This window comes from Polypterus senegalus, chromosome 13, assembly GCF_016835505.1.
Source record: "Polypterus senegalus isolate Bchr_013 chromosome 13, ASM1683550v1, whole genome shotgun sequence".
Lineage (NCBI taxonomy): Eukaryota > Metazoa > Chordata > Cladistia > Polypteriformes > Polypteridae > Polypterus > Polypterus senegalus.
The window spans coordinates 43,180,784-43,197,834 of NC_053166.1; the positions used below are offsets into that span (position 1 = coordinate 43,180,784).

The 17,051-nt window shown below is 37.8% G+C and overlaps 1 protein-coding gene and 1 long non-coding RNA gene across 2 annotated transcripts in view; one reads left to right on the forward strand and one right to left on the reverse strand.

Annotated features, from left to right (window-relative positions):
- Nucleotides 1-14,563, reverse strand: part of LOC120542774 (solute carrier family 22 member 4-like) — a 46,407-nt gene extending 31,844 nt beyond the window's left edge. Inside the window, exons 1-3 of the mRNA XM_039775430.1 lie at nucleotides 14,009-14,563; nucleotides 7,211-7,314; nucleotides 6,179-6,333 (exon numbers count right to left, since the gene is read on the reverse strand). Coding sequence (XP_039631364.1) covers nucleotides 6,179-6,333; nucleotides 7,211-7,314; nucleotides 14,009-14,404 — 655 coding nt within the window. The 5' untranslated portion in view covers nucleotides 14,405-14,563. The remainder of the gene's footprint in view (nucleotides 1-6,178; nucleotides 6,334-7,210; nucleotides 7,315-14,008) is intronic.
- Nucleotides 1-17,051, forward strand: part of LOC120542776 — a 101,605-nt gene that overhangs the window by 39,253 nt on the left and 45,301 nt on the right. The window lies entirely within an intron of this gene.

Here is a 17,051-nt window from a genome sequence, read left to right on the forward strand (position 1 = left end):
AAGAGAGCTGAAGATCATGGCCTGACGAAGAAAACAGGACAACATCATCTGCAAAAAGCAGTGACCCAATCCTGAGTCCACCAAACCGGACCCCCTCAACACCCTGGCTGCACCTAGAAATTCTGTCCATAAAATTTATGAACAGAATCGGTGACAAAGGGCAGCCCTGGCGGAGTCCAACTCTCACTAGAAACGGGTTTGACTTACTGCCGGCGATGTGGACCAAGCTGTGACACGGACCAAAAACCCCATACTCCCGGAGCACCCCCAACAGGATTCCCCAAGGGACATGGTTGAACACCTTTTCCAAGTCCACAAAACACATGTAGACTGGTTGGGCAAACTCCCATGCACCCTCCAGGACCCTGCTAAGGGTGTAGAGCTGGTCCACTGTTCCACTTTTACCAGGACGAAAACCACATTGTGGTAAACGACGGACCCTCCTCTCCAGAACCCCCGAATAGACTTTTCCAGGGAGGCTGAGGAGACTGCACTGCTTTCCCCTCCTGAGACGCCGGACCAGAATCTCCTCAAAGCCGTCTGAAAGTTGTTCTCCATGGCCTCCCCAAATTCCTCCCACGTCTGAGTTTTTGCCTCAGCAACCACTGAAGCTGTGTTCCGCTTGGCCTGCCGGCACCTATTAGCTGCCTCTAGAGTCCCACAGGACAAAAGTGTTTGGTAGAACTCCTTCAGCTTGATGGCATCCCTCACCACCGGTGTCCACCAACAGGTTTGGGGATTGCCGCCACGACAGGCATTAACCACCTTACCGCCACAGCTCTGGTCAGCCGCCTCAACAATAGAGGCATGGAACATGGCCCATTCGGACTCGATGTACCCCACCTCCCTCGGGACGTGGTCGAAGTTCTGCTGGAGGTGTGAGTTGAAGCTACTTCTGACAGGGGACTCTGCCCGACATTCCCAGCAGACCCTCACACCAAGTTTGGGCCTACCACGCCTGACCGGCATCCTCCCCCACTATCGAAGCCTACTCACCACTAGGTGGTGATCATTTGACAGCTCCACCCCTCTCTTCACCCGAGTGTCCAAGACATGTTGCCGCAAGTCCGATGACACAACCACAAAGTTGATCATCGAACTGAGGCCTAGGGTGTCCTAAGAAGCTGGCTCCTTAATAATATCTACTAATAATTTACCTGTGATGCATGTTAAGCTTAATGGCCTAAATTTACTTTGATCACCTTTTTTATATAATGGGATATTTGCAATTTCCCAGTCCTTTTGAATTTCCCCAGTGTGCAATGACTTCCAAAAAATGCACTCAAGGATAAAAAATATCTGGTTCTGGTAATTTGTTTCATTTCAGCATATAATTTCAAAAAAAAATCAGTACCTCCTTAATAGTCCCTGTTACCCTGGGGATGTTATCTACTTCCTCACATGTAAAGACCTCAGAAAAATGTAAGTTTAGAGCATCTGCTATGTCACTGTCTATATATTTTAATTCCCCTTCACCATTCCTGATACCCTTTACATCTTTCTTGTCTGTTTTTTTTTCTAATAAAATACTGAAAGAATCTCACCGTGTATGCAATATCCATTTCTAAATGCCTTTAAGTCTTCTTAATGACTACCCTCATGCTCTAATATGCCCTACAATTACCATTAGAGTTATTAGTCTTATACGCCTTATACAGCTATTCTTCCATTGCAGCTTCTTTTTTTATCTCCTTACCCACTGCAGAGTTTTTTTTTATTTCCTGCTGATTAAACCTGTTCCACATCTCCTTCAGTATCCTCACATTTAAAAGCCTATGCCAGTTTATCCCTTTAATACTTCATCTTCAAAATTTCACCTGCCAAAGTTAAACTTAACAGTTTTAGTCTTTGCATCTGCGCTCTTCCAAAACACTAGGAATTGTTTTATATAATGGTCACTGGATCCCGGCAGTTCAATCACCTCTACACCCTCAACTCTATCCTAGTTATTACAAAATACTACCTCAAGACTGGTATCCCGTCCTGTATCCCCAAGTGTTGGTGCCTTAACATACTGTCCAAACCCATTAATACAGTAGCTCTGTTTAGTGTACTTTCAGATGGGGTTAAAGTGGAGAAGAACAAACAAACTGTAATTGCCTTTACTTCATCATTGGCATGTAGACTTATCTTGCTCAACTGGAAGAATCCTAACTCACCTCTTAAGTCAGTGGACAACTGATGTTATATATTATTTGAAAATAGAAAAAATCAGATTTGCACTTACAGGATCAATGTGCAAAACTTTTTTGAAACCTGGCAGGATCCAATTGATAAAATTTTAGAATAAGCATTTAAATTGAGGAAGCAGATTACTCTTCCCTTTTTTTATTTTATTTATTTTTCCTTCTATTAAAGTTTTACTCTTTCTCATGGGTGGGAGTTGACTAGACTTGAACTCAGTTTTGTAAAATTTGACCTAATTTTTTTGAAAAAAAAAAAGAGTATTTTTTATTATTTAGATTTTTTTTTTTAACCCTGCATATGCTGTGTTCAAGTCCATGTGTCCGTTAATGGTGTTTTCACTAGACAGCTATGATTTAGCCAGCTCTCTGGCACTCTTAGTACTGGCACCAAAATCTAAAAAAGGACAGAAGGCTTTAAGATTGCTATGGAATGAAAACAGCATTGTTATTATGCCAGCCAAAAAAGGAGGCACAACAGTTGTAGTGGACAAAGAGCAATATGTCACTGCACTAGACGTTGCACTGACACCACTACCTATGAGAAATTAACCAGCGACCCTACAAAAACCACCTTAACCACCTTAAATACCACCTTAAATAAAATCAACACCACAGTGGGTAAACTCTGAAATAACAAGCATTTAAACTTACAAAGTTAATGTAAAATGAAATCGAATGATGCGATGCTGAACATGTTATGCAGTGATTTGAAAGCACAGCTCTAACTCAGTTCAGACTCTGGATACGCAACATCAATGACACATTCATTATATTAAAAAGTAACTAGCTGAATGGATTCTACAATCCCCCACAATCCAATTCACAATGGAAAAAGAAATAAACAGATGCATCAATTTCCGTGACATTTCTATTGAAAGAGGTAACCACACTGGTTTAATTACAAGTGTTTATTGCAATACTGAAAAAAATACACTTTTCCAGGAACCATCCTTCATCACATGTGTGTGTTGTGTTATGACTTCATGTTCAAAAGGATTAACACCCATTGTAACACAATGGACACAAAAAAAGAATGAAAGACATTATCTTTTTCATCTATTCACATCAATCTGCTATCCCAAGAAATTTATTAAACACTCCAACTCTGTCCCCAACTGCATGTACCACACACTCCCTTATCATTGTGGTGTGTCAGAAAGTACAGCATGCATACTGTCCAGATCTGGGATCAAGATAGCACAAATACTAGCAAACACTTTATGGACTTTCCATTTCAATACCAAAAACAAAGTCAACCATGGAGACAAGAAATGCAGTTTACAGGGGTATATGTGGGACAAACATCTAAAAGACCCGCAACACGTATACAGGAACATCGCAATGCCATCAGAAGGAAAGACCCACGGTCTCCAATTTACACACATACAAGTTCCACCAGACACATGTTTAACTGGGACACTGTTAAATTCCGGGCCAATACTAAGACTGCCAGACAGCTGACTAAATCGTGGCTCTCTAATGAAAATGCTATTAACTGACACTTGGACTTGAACTCAGAATATGCAGGCATAAAAACAAGAACATGTAAATAATAAAGATTTTATGAACAACACCTTCCGAACCACACCTTACTTACTAATCCACCCCCCACCCCCTTACAACCTCCCCCTCCATCCCCACCCTTCACCAGCTTTATACTGTCTTTGATTGCTGTATGTCTAATCATTTTCCTATGATGACACCTGGAAGGTTGTTGAAAGCTTAGGGAGATACGCAATTCATTTTCTCCCTTTGTGGATCTCTAGCTACAAATATTACATATGTGCGCATGGGAGGCAGCTAAGGGACTCAAGAGGGTAATTCCATGCTGGGCCAGGGGGTGGCAAAGTGCACTAATCCTTTCTATTTTTCCCTCTACAGACCAACCACAGGATTCCGCCTAGGCCTGATGATGTCACTTCCAGTTCCGGGCCCAAAGACGTTATTTGCCCTGCCATATTCTGTCTATCTCCTCAGTTTTGTTTTGGACCAATGTCTGTAAAGACCAATTGCTAAAATCTTTGTCATTTTTCAGCCAATTTTCAAGCATACACATACACACACACTATAGTTGTGTGAAAAAGTAAGCATACACCATGAAATGTTTTATCTTTTTTAACATATGTGGACATAAAGATTTGATCTTCTATTTAAACAATATCTACACATAAAGCAGAATTTTGCATGTGGAAAAGTAAATACACCCCGCAAATTTATCACTACCTAAAATACCTAGAATTAGAATATAATAAACCAAGATCAGTTGCAAATGATTAAAACATCAAAGGATCTTGTCTGAACCCATTATACTGAAACCTATGACATTTAGTTTGGTTTTCTTTTTGTTACTAAAGTATGTAGTATCACCACGCCTAGTTCGAAAAAGGTCTCGGAGGCCTACAGAAAGAAGTTTATAGATGCAACTGGTAGTGTGGGAAAGGATTTAAAAAGATCTCCAAACAACCAGAAAATAATCATTCTATTATTTACAAGTTCAAACAGAGAGCAGAATGCAAAATGCTGAAAGAAATTTTTAAAAACCGCAGAGTGTATCACTGAACATACATGTAGCTCTTACCACTGTTGATGTCAAAGTGCAGGCGTCTACCATAAAAAATAATTCACAAATTTGATCCACATGGGTGGTATTCCAGGGGGAAATCTTTGCTGTCCAGTAAGAGCATTGGGGCAAGACTAAAGTTTGCCCATGAACACCTGGGCAAAGGCCAGGACTTCTGTAACAATGTGCTCTGGACAGACAAGTCAAAGATAACATGTTTAGCAAAAACTAAAGACCAACAGAGCCTGATATCAACTATAAAACATGGTAGTGGAAATGTTATTATCTGGGTATGCTTTGCTGCTATCCGCTCTATGAAAGAATCCACAATCAATTTTTCATTGTACCAGAGGGTGCTAGAGGATTATGTGACACAATATGTCAGGAGATTGAAGCTCAACCAAAAGTGGATCTTGCAACTCTACAATAATCCTCAACAGGTCAGTAAATCCACCAAGGAATGGATAAAAAGAAAGAAATATCAGTGTCCTGGAATGGTCAAGTCAATGCCTGGATCTGTATCCCATCAAGATACCATGGCAGTGGGATTTGAATCTGGCTGTGCACACAAGACACCCTTCAAACATCGCACAGATGAAACAATTCTGCATAGAGTAGTTTGAGGGGACACCTTTCTCTCAGTTGAAGTTAGAGACTGGGAAAAAGTCATAGGAAACACCTACTAGAAGTTGTTTCTGCCAAATTGAGCATTACCAGCTTTTAGAGACAATGACATACTTACTTGTTCAACTTATGGAAATGGAATATCTGTAATTTTTTGTATAATAAATTCTTGCAAATTCTCATTGTTTTTCCCATTGCATACCCATTATCTAAAGATACTGTTGAAATAAACATCAAATATGTCCACGTATTTGAGTCAGCAGGTTTAGACTGGTGTTTCACAGAGTGTAGCTAATAAAGGAAAAGGTAGTACATAGTATTTATGGAATCCGGATGCTTTTCTTGTCTTACTTTCTTGAAGGAAACTGACGTATTGCTGTTGGGAATCTAATCAATGGATTTTGTGACTTGAAATGATTCTTTGACTCGAAATTGCCCTGAGCATGCTAAGAGGACAGGCAGATTACTTTTACCCTGGCATAATCTTTAACTTATTAGAATATAGCCACTTATCCATTCTATACAAGCATGCATACTTCCAACAAAAGTCAATTTAAACACAGTCTATATAGGATTCCTGTCTGTTATATGGGAAACAACAACAAAAGTTGGCAAATGACAGGTTGCAAGATTAGTCTATATATTTCACATTGTATGTGTGTAACCTGAAAATATAGTGTGCAAAAGTAAATACAGTGCTCATTCTTGGGTTTTTGCATTGTTAGAATATTTAAATAATGTTTTAAATTGTCCAAAAATAAAACAGAATTATTATTATTAGTTAAAATGATAAAGGAATTTGATATACCCAATACAAAAGCTGTCACATAGTTTGAGATCTGACCCATGCCGACAATGAAAAATAAAATACAGAATAATTCCCAGTTTGGACAGAAAACTTGAATGAGGCTGAATGCTGTCTGAACTGCCATTGTCCCAAAAAGAACTGGTTTTCTCCCATATCTGAATACAAAATAAAATGGAGATAAAATAAAGTATGTTAATATTATAATTCTGTCATCCATTACTTATTACTCACAAAACATTTTTATAAAAATTATTAAATATTTAGTGCACTTGTTTTAAATAAAAACTTGGCAGTAAGTAGTAGCCTGACATACTAGTTTCATAAACAATATATTTGCAAAGAATTCACTGTAACATGCAGCAATCATAGAACAACTTCAATGACATTAGAAACTAATGTAAGTTTTAAACTAGTAGAAAAAAATATATAGATCTGATAAATTCTTATCTTAGATTTAAGATTTGACATTTTAGACATGAGGAATAATATGGTGAATCAGTGTCAGTTTTGCTACCCCTTCAGTCCTGTGTTCATACATAGAGTACTTGTTGGGAATCTTTTCAAAAGGAGTTAATTGCATTTCATATGCCCTTGGGGACTTTTAAATGCAAACGCAGTCATTATACACAGGTACAAATATTTATATCAATATATAGCATATCATATCAATATATAGATCTGTAAGGCAATAGCACTAACCACTGTGGCACTGGCCTGTACTCTTGATTAAACCTCTTATTATGCTTATGATGTAGTAATGCCCTCATTGAGATCTTATAGGTTTTAGTGTTACTGCAAATTTACATTACTATACCTGCACATCATTACTGTAATATGTGTTTTAACTTTGTGCAGTTACTTTACATGACACTAGTAAATAGCCCAGTAGAAGTAAAATGAGACCAACATGAAACAAAACAAAATCCAAATGTCACATACATACAAAAATGTACCTCAATTGTTTATCGGAATTTAAACCCCACAATTTAAAAAAATGTATTTAAAAAGTAAATAGAATGGTGAAGACTGTACCTGTCTGCGAGCTGTCCTGATATAAAAGAACCTGTCAGCACACCAAAGTAGAAGAGAGATGCTGTAAGCGGCCCCTTCCAGTTGTTCTCACACACAAGATCCCACTTTAAAACAAGCAGAAAATGACACATACATACAAACACACAAAAGCACAATCAATGTTTTTTTTATTTGTCATACAACTTCAAATGCTATGTTTAAACAGGTCTAGAAATCAAATAAAATTAAATTAGTAGGATAATATCAGCACCAGAACTAAACCTCATTTGTAAATCAGGACCCAATTCTGATATTAGTAGTGACTGGGGCATCAAAAATAAAGGCAATAAAATCACCTTATACAGACTCTCTTAAATAACCTAATCTTTTTGTTAAAATACATTTTTATGCTACTATCGCTAATTAAGTTAATGGAATTTTCAGGATATATGAAATTTTCTATTTGATCTCATACATAAATGTCTATTTTAAAACAAAGAGTGAGGCAATTTCAAACACAAGTTATGCAACGTGCTATTATTTTGTGTAACCCTATATGTTAGCCAATAGAAACATACTGTATAAGGTTTAAAGATTATATTTCTAGACATCCTGCCAAGAACAAACATACCTGTATAACTAGAATGACTAAGCAAAACATAAGGACATGGGCAGCTTGAGTTTTTTTCTGCAGTTCATGTAAAACAACTAAGCAAATGCATGATATAGAAAACCACGACAAAACATTTTCATTTCAAATCACCAAATCACTGATTAGATATTATGAAGTATTATATAAGTATTAGAAGCCATAACAATCAAAATATATACATAAAATATTTTACTAGTTAAAAAAGTAAAGGGAACATGGTCATCTGAACAAGTTCTTTTAAGATATTGTTAGCATAAAAAAAAACAGTTCTGTGTGCTACATTTTGACCTTCTTTGTTGTGTCTGACAATTTAGAAGGACAGGCACTGAATTTCAGTATACGCATTTTGAAAAAATGGAATGAATACAAAACTCTACCAGCCATAACTCATAACATTGTTTTTTAACATGCTGGTAAAATAAGCATCTGTGCTGCTAAATAACACAAAACACTATCCAAGTTTCACTTTCTAAGCTCAGGTGCCTTTTTTTCTGCTTTAGAAAACATTTTGAATATGTAAATACTAAAGAGTAAGACCTTCAGTGTTCTGTAAATAAAAATGTATTCACTTTCTAACTCATTTATCTATTTAAGCATTCAAGGACAAATTTAAAATATCCAATTACCTTTATTGGGAAGTAAAAGGGAAACACTGGGAGAGCATTTATAATCCTCACAGGCTGTGCTTGGACTGAAATTTAAACTGAAAACTCAAGAGAGCTGTGAGGAAGCAGAACTAGCCACTAATCAGATTTGCCAACCTGGTTTTTTTTTTTCTTCTAAGTGTTACTGTTCTTTGTTTGGGTGGCACAGAGTAGCACTGTTGCCTCACAAGGATACAGGGGTTCACATAATTGGTCCTCCCATGATTGAATCTGCATGTTCTCTCCGTGTTCAACACTGTGTGGAGAGCGCTTTGAGTAGTGAGAAAAGTGCTATATAAATGTAAAGAGTTAATTAATTAACTGTTTCTTTTCCACAGTCCAAAGACATGCAGGTTAGGTGAATTGGCGGTGTCAAACTGGCCCTAGTGTTCACCCTTCAACGGACTGTTGTCCTGTTCTGACAGTGTTCCTGCCTTGTGCTCTAAACTGCTCAGCCTGCTCAGTTTTAAGCAGATTTAGAAAATGGATGGCTGGATGTTCCTTGTCTAGGATATGCCAAAAGAGCTTACAACCATATGGAAGTAATTGGCAAGAAAGTACAAAATTAACATGTAACAAAGAATTCAATCTTTGAAACAAAAACATTTAGTGATTTGTCCTATATGTTTAACTAGCATAATAAAGCAACATACTGTAAAACTAACATAATAAAAGCCAGTTTGTCAATAGTTAGTGAGACCAAAACAAGCTTCAGTTATCAAAAAGGAACTGTATATATTACAACAGATATTGCAGTAAGAGTGCATAATTACATTTTTCCAAATTGTAGTCTAATAGGTATTGTGTCAAATCTACCCAAAAGGTGTCCACTACTGCTGCTCATGTAGTGAGGTGCCTCCTTTAAACCTCTTAAATTCAGAATGCAAATTTGAAACTTGGCTATCCAAAGGCATTATCCCTTAAAGTCACTATTTTATTGTTGCAGCCCCCAAGATTTAGTGGCAGATCTGCACAAAGGCTGAAATATATTTAATAAAAATATACTTAATAAAATAAATATACAGTCATATGAAAAAGTTTGGGAACCCCTCTTAGCCTGCATAATAATTTACTTTCAACAAAAAAGATAACAGTGGTATGTCTTTCATTTCCTGGGAACATCTGAGTACTGGGGTGTTTCAGTGAAGCAGTATTTAGTTGTGTGAAATTAAATCAAATGCCAAAAACTGGCTGTGCAAAAATTTGGGTCCCCTTGTAATTTTGCTAATTTAAATGCATGTAACTGCTCAATACTGATTACTGGCAACACCAAATTGGTTGGATTAGCTCGTTAAGCCTTGAACTTCATAGACAGGTGTGTCCAATCATGAGAAAAGGTATTTAAGGTGGTCAATTGCAAGTTGTGCTTCCCTTTGACTCTCCTCTGAAGAGTGACAGCATGGGATCCCCAAAGCAACTCTCAAAATATTTGAAAACAAAGATTGTTCAGTATCATGGTTTAGGGGAAGGCTACAAAAAGCAATCTCAGAGGTTTAAACTGTCAATTTCAACTGTAAGGAAAGTAATCAGGAAATGGAAGGCCACAGGCACAGTTGCTGTTAAACCCAGGTCTGGTAGGCCAAGAAAAATACAGGAGCAGCATATGCGCAGGATTGTGAGAAAGGATACAGACAACCCACAGATCACCTCCAAAGACCTGCAAGAACATCTTGCTGCAGATGGTGTATCTGTACATCGTTCTACAATTCAGTGCAATTTGCACAAAGAACATCTGTATGGCAGGGTGATGAGAAAGATGCCCTTTCTGCGCTCACACGGCAAACAGAGTCACTTGTTGTATACATTCAGATTCATTTTGGAACAAAGTGCTTTGGACTGATGAGACAAAAATTTAGTTATCCGGTCATAACAAAAAGCGCTTTGCATAGCAGAAGAAGAACACTGCATTCCAAAAAAACACCTGCTACCTTCTGTCAAATTTGGTGGAGGTTCCATCATGCTGTGGGGCTGTGTGGCTAGTTCAGCAACTGGGGCCCTTGTTAAAGTCGAGGGTTGGATGAATTCAACCCAATATCAACACATTCTTCAGGATAATGTTCAAGCATCAGTCACAAAGTTGAAGTTAAGCAGGGGTTGGGTATTCCAACAAGACAATGACCCAAAACACAGTTCGAAATCTACAAAGGCATTCATGCAGAGGGAGAAGTACAATGTTCTGGAATGGCCATCACAGTCCCCCGTCTTGAATATCATTGAAAATCTATGGGATGATTTGAAGCAGGCTGTCCATGCTCGGAAGCCATCAAATTTAACTGAAGTGGAGAGATTTTGTATGGAAGAATGGTCAAAAATACCTCCATCCAGAATCCAGACCCTCATCAAAGACTACAGTATAGGAGGTGTCTAGAGGCTGTTATATTTGTGGAAGGAGGCTCAACTAAGTATTGGTGTAATATTTGTGTTGGGGTGCCCAAATGTATGCACCCATTTAATTTTGTTGTGATTCATATTGCATATTTTCTGTTAATCCAATAAACTTAATGTCACTGCTGAAATACTACTGTTTCCATAAGGCATGTCATATATTAAAAGGAATTTGCTACTTTGAAAGCTCAGCCAATGATAAAAAAAAATCCAAAGAATTAAGAGGGGTTCCCAAACTTTTTCATATGGCTGTACTTCATAAAATCTGCATAATCTAGTTAAAAAAAATTTAAAACTCACACCCGCATAATCTAACTTCTGGGTAATGGATAGCCGGAGCTTATACTTACAGCCATAGACAAGACTCCAAGTATACTGAAGGACCATTCTGCAATTTTGAATTGCTAGCTTCCCTAACCTTCACATCTCTGAAGATGTGGAAAGAAACTCATGTGCTGAGAAGAAAATCATGCACAATGAGAACTGACAAACTCCACAAAAGAGGGTTGCTAAGTCAGGTGAAATCAGGGACAATGGGGAAAAACAGAGGGAAGTCAACTACCAATAACCAACATAATGCCAGATTACATCTCTGCAGCCCAGAGCCTCCACCCTGGAAATCCAAGTAGGTGGAGCTGACTCCAATGGCCACCAATAGAGTGTAGGTACATACCTTTAGAGCCCTGCTCGGTTACACTGTGGTTAAGATTTGGGTTGTGGGAGGGTTATCGGACTCAAGTGATGTCAAGTGCTATAGAGAATGTCAGCTTCACTTACTTAGAGCTTTAGAGTGATGGCTCTGGGCTACATAGATACCAGGCTCACATACTGAACCAGTCACCTGTCATTGCTCCTCCCACTCATCTCAAACCTCGTGTATAATTGGTTAGGCATCAGTGTGGTCTGGGATGGATTGGGCCACTCCCATCTGCACTCATTTTGTTTTAACCATAGACATATATAGGCAGTCGCCGCATTCACTGTGTTGCCCAGTCGACACAATATGTCAGCGTGTCCGCCCTATTGCGAGTGGCAAAAGTGACATTTAAACTAATACAGGTAGACGTGGAAACTGGGTTGTCTGATGAAAAAACAACGTTTAAAACAGTATCGTTTACATACAACAGATTTTGGTGAATCGTTTAAATGCAATTATTTATATCCATTTATATACTAATAATGGCAATTATTAAATAATAATAATTAATATTAAATAATTCCTCCCATATAAGTAACATTTCTCAGACTGCCTTCTTCCATCTCTGAAACATTTCTAGACTTCGTCCTGCAACATAGTACTATAGTATTGGTTAATGCCCTAGTAACCTCACGTATAGATTACTGTAAAGCTATTCTATCTGGCATCCCACAAAAACGTATCCATCGCTTACAACTTCTTGAAAATTCTGCTGCCAGGAAAATAAGCTGTTCTAAATCCACTGAACATATTACACCTATTCTCTCTCAACTTCACTGGCTCCCTGTTAACTACAGAATACAATACAAAGTGGTGTTCTTAACATTTAAAGCTCTCCACAACCTCACTGATCTCCGACAGACTTACACTCCTCTTGCTCACTCAGATCCTCATCTACAGCTCTACTTTCTGTACCACACATCAAACTCTGTGCTATGGGAGCTCGAGCGTCTCTCATAGTGCTGCGCAACTCGGGAATCCTCTTCTCTCTCATACAGTATACGTCAGCTCGATTCAACAACACATTTTAAAACTGCCCACAAAACTTATCTTTTCAAACTGGCATACCAATTGTGAATTTTGCACTGTTACTTCCAGTTATCTTTGTTTGTTTGCTAATTATTGCTTTTTGATTTATCATTCTCTTGTTTTAATTTTACTAATGTTTAAATTTATTGTAAGGTGACCTTGAGTGCTAAGATAATAAAACGGGATTTTTTAATGGCCAAATATAACCAAAACAATTGTTCAGCCTTACCTATGAAATGTAGTCCCTCGGGATCTGGTTTGGAGCGTACAGCGGTTTGTACAATCCCTAGCAGCACATGTGTGAGGCATCTTTATTCATTACTTCACTCCACAGCAGTGCCATTTGCAATATGGCGGCAACGTACAATGCTGCTGGTCATGCGGCGTCTAATAATTCTGTCTATGGTTTTAACAATTACCATTTGCAATGTCAAATCCCAGCAGTAAACAGAGTACAGAACCAGAGTTTATATGTAGTACATGTATTATTTAAATGATTACCTTTGCTTTTCTACATTTTGTGGCTTGTAAATGAAACTGTGATTACATATTATATGTTGAGATGAACACTATTTTGAGTTCTCCCATTTCAAAATGAAATTGGTCATATCAGAGCGCAGAATACTTCCTTTACAATTTTAAAGTGGAGTTTACATGTTATGAAATATTCATATTTAGTATGGTCATTAAACTTTAGTATAATTAAAGAGAAACTATGTTTCTTCATTAGGGATATTGTTTATCAAGTCAAACACATTAGCCTGTTTTGGATAACAAAAGGTGTTCTTTTGTTGATATCCCTCATGTAGTGCAAAACTTGCACTTCTTTTGCAGATCGTGTACAGGAACGCACAATGAAAAGTCGGAAGGGATTCTTCTTCAGAATAATTACAACAAAAATCACTACAACTGCTGCCAGTGCTAGTTAATAACTACAATAGCACTGGCAATACAATTTTCTTGTACAAATGACAAAACTTTTCTTTACAATAGAACAGTGTTTTGGGGGATTTTGACGGTAACCCTAATTTAAAAACACCCAGTAACGAGAAACAAATTCAGGGTGCCAGCTGCTTGACGCTACTGTTGAAAACAGCAACTTTGGTTCTCAAGGCTGCAAAGATATATTGCTTCTGGAGTAAGAAAGCACTCTGAATTCGTTTCTAACGTAGGAAACACCTTTCCAGTCATGTTATTACGACATGTGCGCCTTTCCTCGTGTGAAGCTGGGCGATGCTGCACTTAAACTCAGTTGTTCAATAACAGCATGACTCGTCAAATACACTGCTACTTCTCAATTCATTTTGACGTCCAAAACCACACACAAATTATACTGTGACTTGAACCCGGGTGCCGCATACAGTATGCTGCACTTTTTTGATTAGCCAAAACTGAGAAGCATGTAAAGTTACCTCTGACACAATAGTTGATATATACCTCTGCCGACTGTACTCCCAGCCGTCGAGGCAGCGCTCCCGAGCGATGGTGCTCACATTTACGTCCACGCCGGGTAAGAACTGCCGATCAGTGAAATCGCGAAGCGCGCTCAAGTTGTAGCGCGTGCACTGGCTTCTTCTCTTTGCTCCGTCGTTCATTGACTCCAGGGGGATACTTACGTTCCGCCACGCTAAACTGATGTTCGCATCCCAAGGAACAAGACACTCGTGTTCAGGCGTGTCGGCCAAGAATACCACTGACATTCCCGAGAAGCCGTTAGGTATGGTACTGGCGCTAAGGAAGATAAACATGAGCCGCTGGAAGCGTCCCCAGTCTCCCAGGAAGGCTGTCGCTTCATCGTAGTCTTTCATGACTGCCTGTGTAAACCTTCAACGTGAGAGAGGACAGAAAATGAAAACGCAGCATTAAACTGAGACTTGCAAGGTAAAAAAAGCTTTTGGTTCTCGATTTACCCCCAACTCTTAATGCCTGTCAACTCAGATCGTTGACACTTTTATTTATGCCACCCACCGAAGGAGGAGCTCGGTTATCTTTTAAACTATAGTTCACCTAATAATGAACCAGACTTTTATAATAAAACACTCCTCCCACTCACCAGTATTTGTGGTAAGAATAATTTAGTCGTATTGCTGCAGTTTTTATGACGCTAAAGCAAAAAAAAAACAAAAAACTGTTTATTGTAACACTATAACGCCCCTCGCCATATTTTATTCCTGATATAAGGGTGATTTTAAAACGAAGCGGTAACTGCCACTCCACTTAGAACTCGCGCTCTCATTTAACATGGCTGCAAAACGTGAATTTTTGTATTAAAGTCGTAGGCCACAAGATTTCTCGATTGCAGTCATTTGAAAAGTAATTCGACTTTTATTTAAAACCCAGTTAAAAGTGAACTATGTTCCAACTTTTTCAGTGCTAAAAAGTATTCGTTTCCGGAAATTAACAAAGTTTTTGCTTGTTTCTTGAAAAGTTAAATTTTTGAGTCCCATGAAATTTTTTGTGCAGATACTCTGCAGATTAGCCGTTCAGTAAGGAAGGCATCTACGGCAACTTTTGCTACAAAATAGTAAAACGGCTTCCAAATTAATTGTTAAATGCTAATTATTATAAAATGTGCTTTAAAATTATTACAATTATGTAACAGAAGTAGGTTTATGTGCAATTACTACCAGTGAAACGAATGAACATACCCAGAAATTACCATGTTTTTGATTGAAATTGATGTCTTTTTAAGCTGATGGAAAAATATAGACCATAGGTTACTACTGTTGCTAATGGCAATTACTGGTTGAAATGATTGATTTTTATTTTTAATCAACATGACAGCAAAGCCCCATTTTCAGTAGCCACGACTTCTGTATCCTAATAGTCAACCGTGGTATTTGTCGTGTATTTAAGGTAGAAATGAGCCGAGGACATGTAAGGAGTTTCGTTCTCAAACTGCAGACTCTGGCGAACTTGTCCTCATATGCAGTTTTGCATCTGAACCTGCCAATTCTTTTTCTGTTCCTGTTAGATTCAGTTTGCACTATCCTCAAAACACAGTAATAGGCACCATTGCGTGATTTTTCCTAGGCACTCTGTCACAAGGAGTAACTTTCATTATGCAAAAACAGACTGACATGTTTCTTGAGAAAGGTGTTTCATTTTGGCCATTGATAAACCCAGAACTGAACTTTAGGAATGACATTTTCTTGCAGCCCAAGTGAAAAGAATAGCAGGTATCAGCTGTGCTGACTGAAATATATGTTTCTCGAATAACCAATTAGTATTTAAAATTAAGGATATGCTAAGGGAATTAAGCATAAGGGCGCTGCTTAATGGCAGCTGAAAATGGGGCTTTGCAGTTGGATGTGAAAAATAAGTAAAACAAAAAGGTAATTTCAAGCAGTAATAGCAACATGCAACACTAGTAATGTCTGTATTTTTAAATCAGTTTAATACATTGATAAAAATATGTTTAAATTTATATCAAATACATGAAAATACCTGGATATGTCCAGACTTTTGACTAGGAGTGTATATTGGATGCATTGGCCCTTACTAACTGGCTCATCCAGGTTAGAATTACAGAGAGGTGTAGCTATCTAAGCAGCACTGGGGACTGTGAAGTGTGGACAAGCCACTGGTCCATCACAGGAGACAACTGTACATGCATCTATACTTAATTTGGTATTAATCATTAGTAATCATTATACAGTATATAGACGGATCTTTACATTCTACTGTGCAGGAGGAGGAAGTAATAGGTGCTGTTAATAATGCATTATAGGCAACAAATTTATGTGTGTAAAGTAAATATATATGCCAAATAAGCTATAATGAATAAATAATATTCCCATAAGAAAGTGGTGTGTTTATCACAAGGTGTTTGGCATAGTGCACATGCATTATTTACTTATGCTCAGTGTTGTTGAAATGTGCAAAATTGAGATGGACTAGGAAGAAATTCCACTGTCATGGAGAACCATTTAATGACGGATCTCTTGTTGGTAAAGAAGCAGTTTGGGTTTCAATTTGTTCTGGTTTAAATAGACCAACACTGTGTCTGCTTAAGATAAATTTCTGTAACAGGTAGTAGTAGCCAGTGAATGAGGAACCATCCATAAATCTCTACAAACATAGAGAACTACTTTTGATATAGTCAGGCTCCTTAGCTATAAAGGACCTAATTAAAGTTCTAATTTTCATGCCCCTTATAACTAAAAAATAAAGACCCAAGACCAGCTTTCATACAGGTATCTTCGTTATTGCTCCTAGTGTCAGTGTTGAAACTGCTCGCAACATATTCATAAGCAGCAACATTTCATTTGTTTGCACATATTAATTATATTTTTACAAAGTACATATAGTGTGGTACATATTTTAAATCAGGCCAAATTCATTTGTTTTTTTATGAACTAAATATTATGAAATGTTATAAACTTTGATGTTATCCCAGGGTATTCTCAGGGTGACCTATTCTGTAGAGCACTGCATTCTTCATTTCAGGGACAT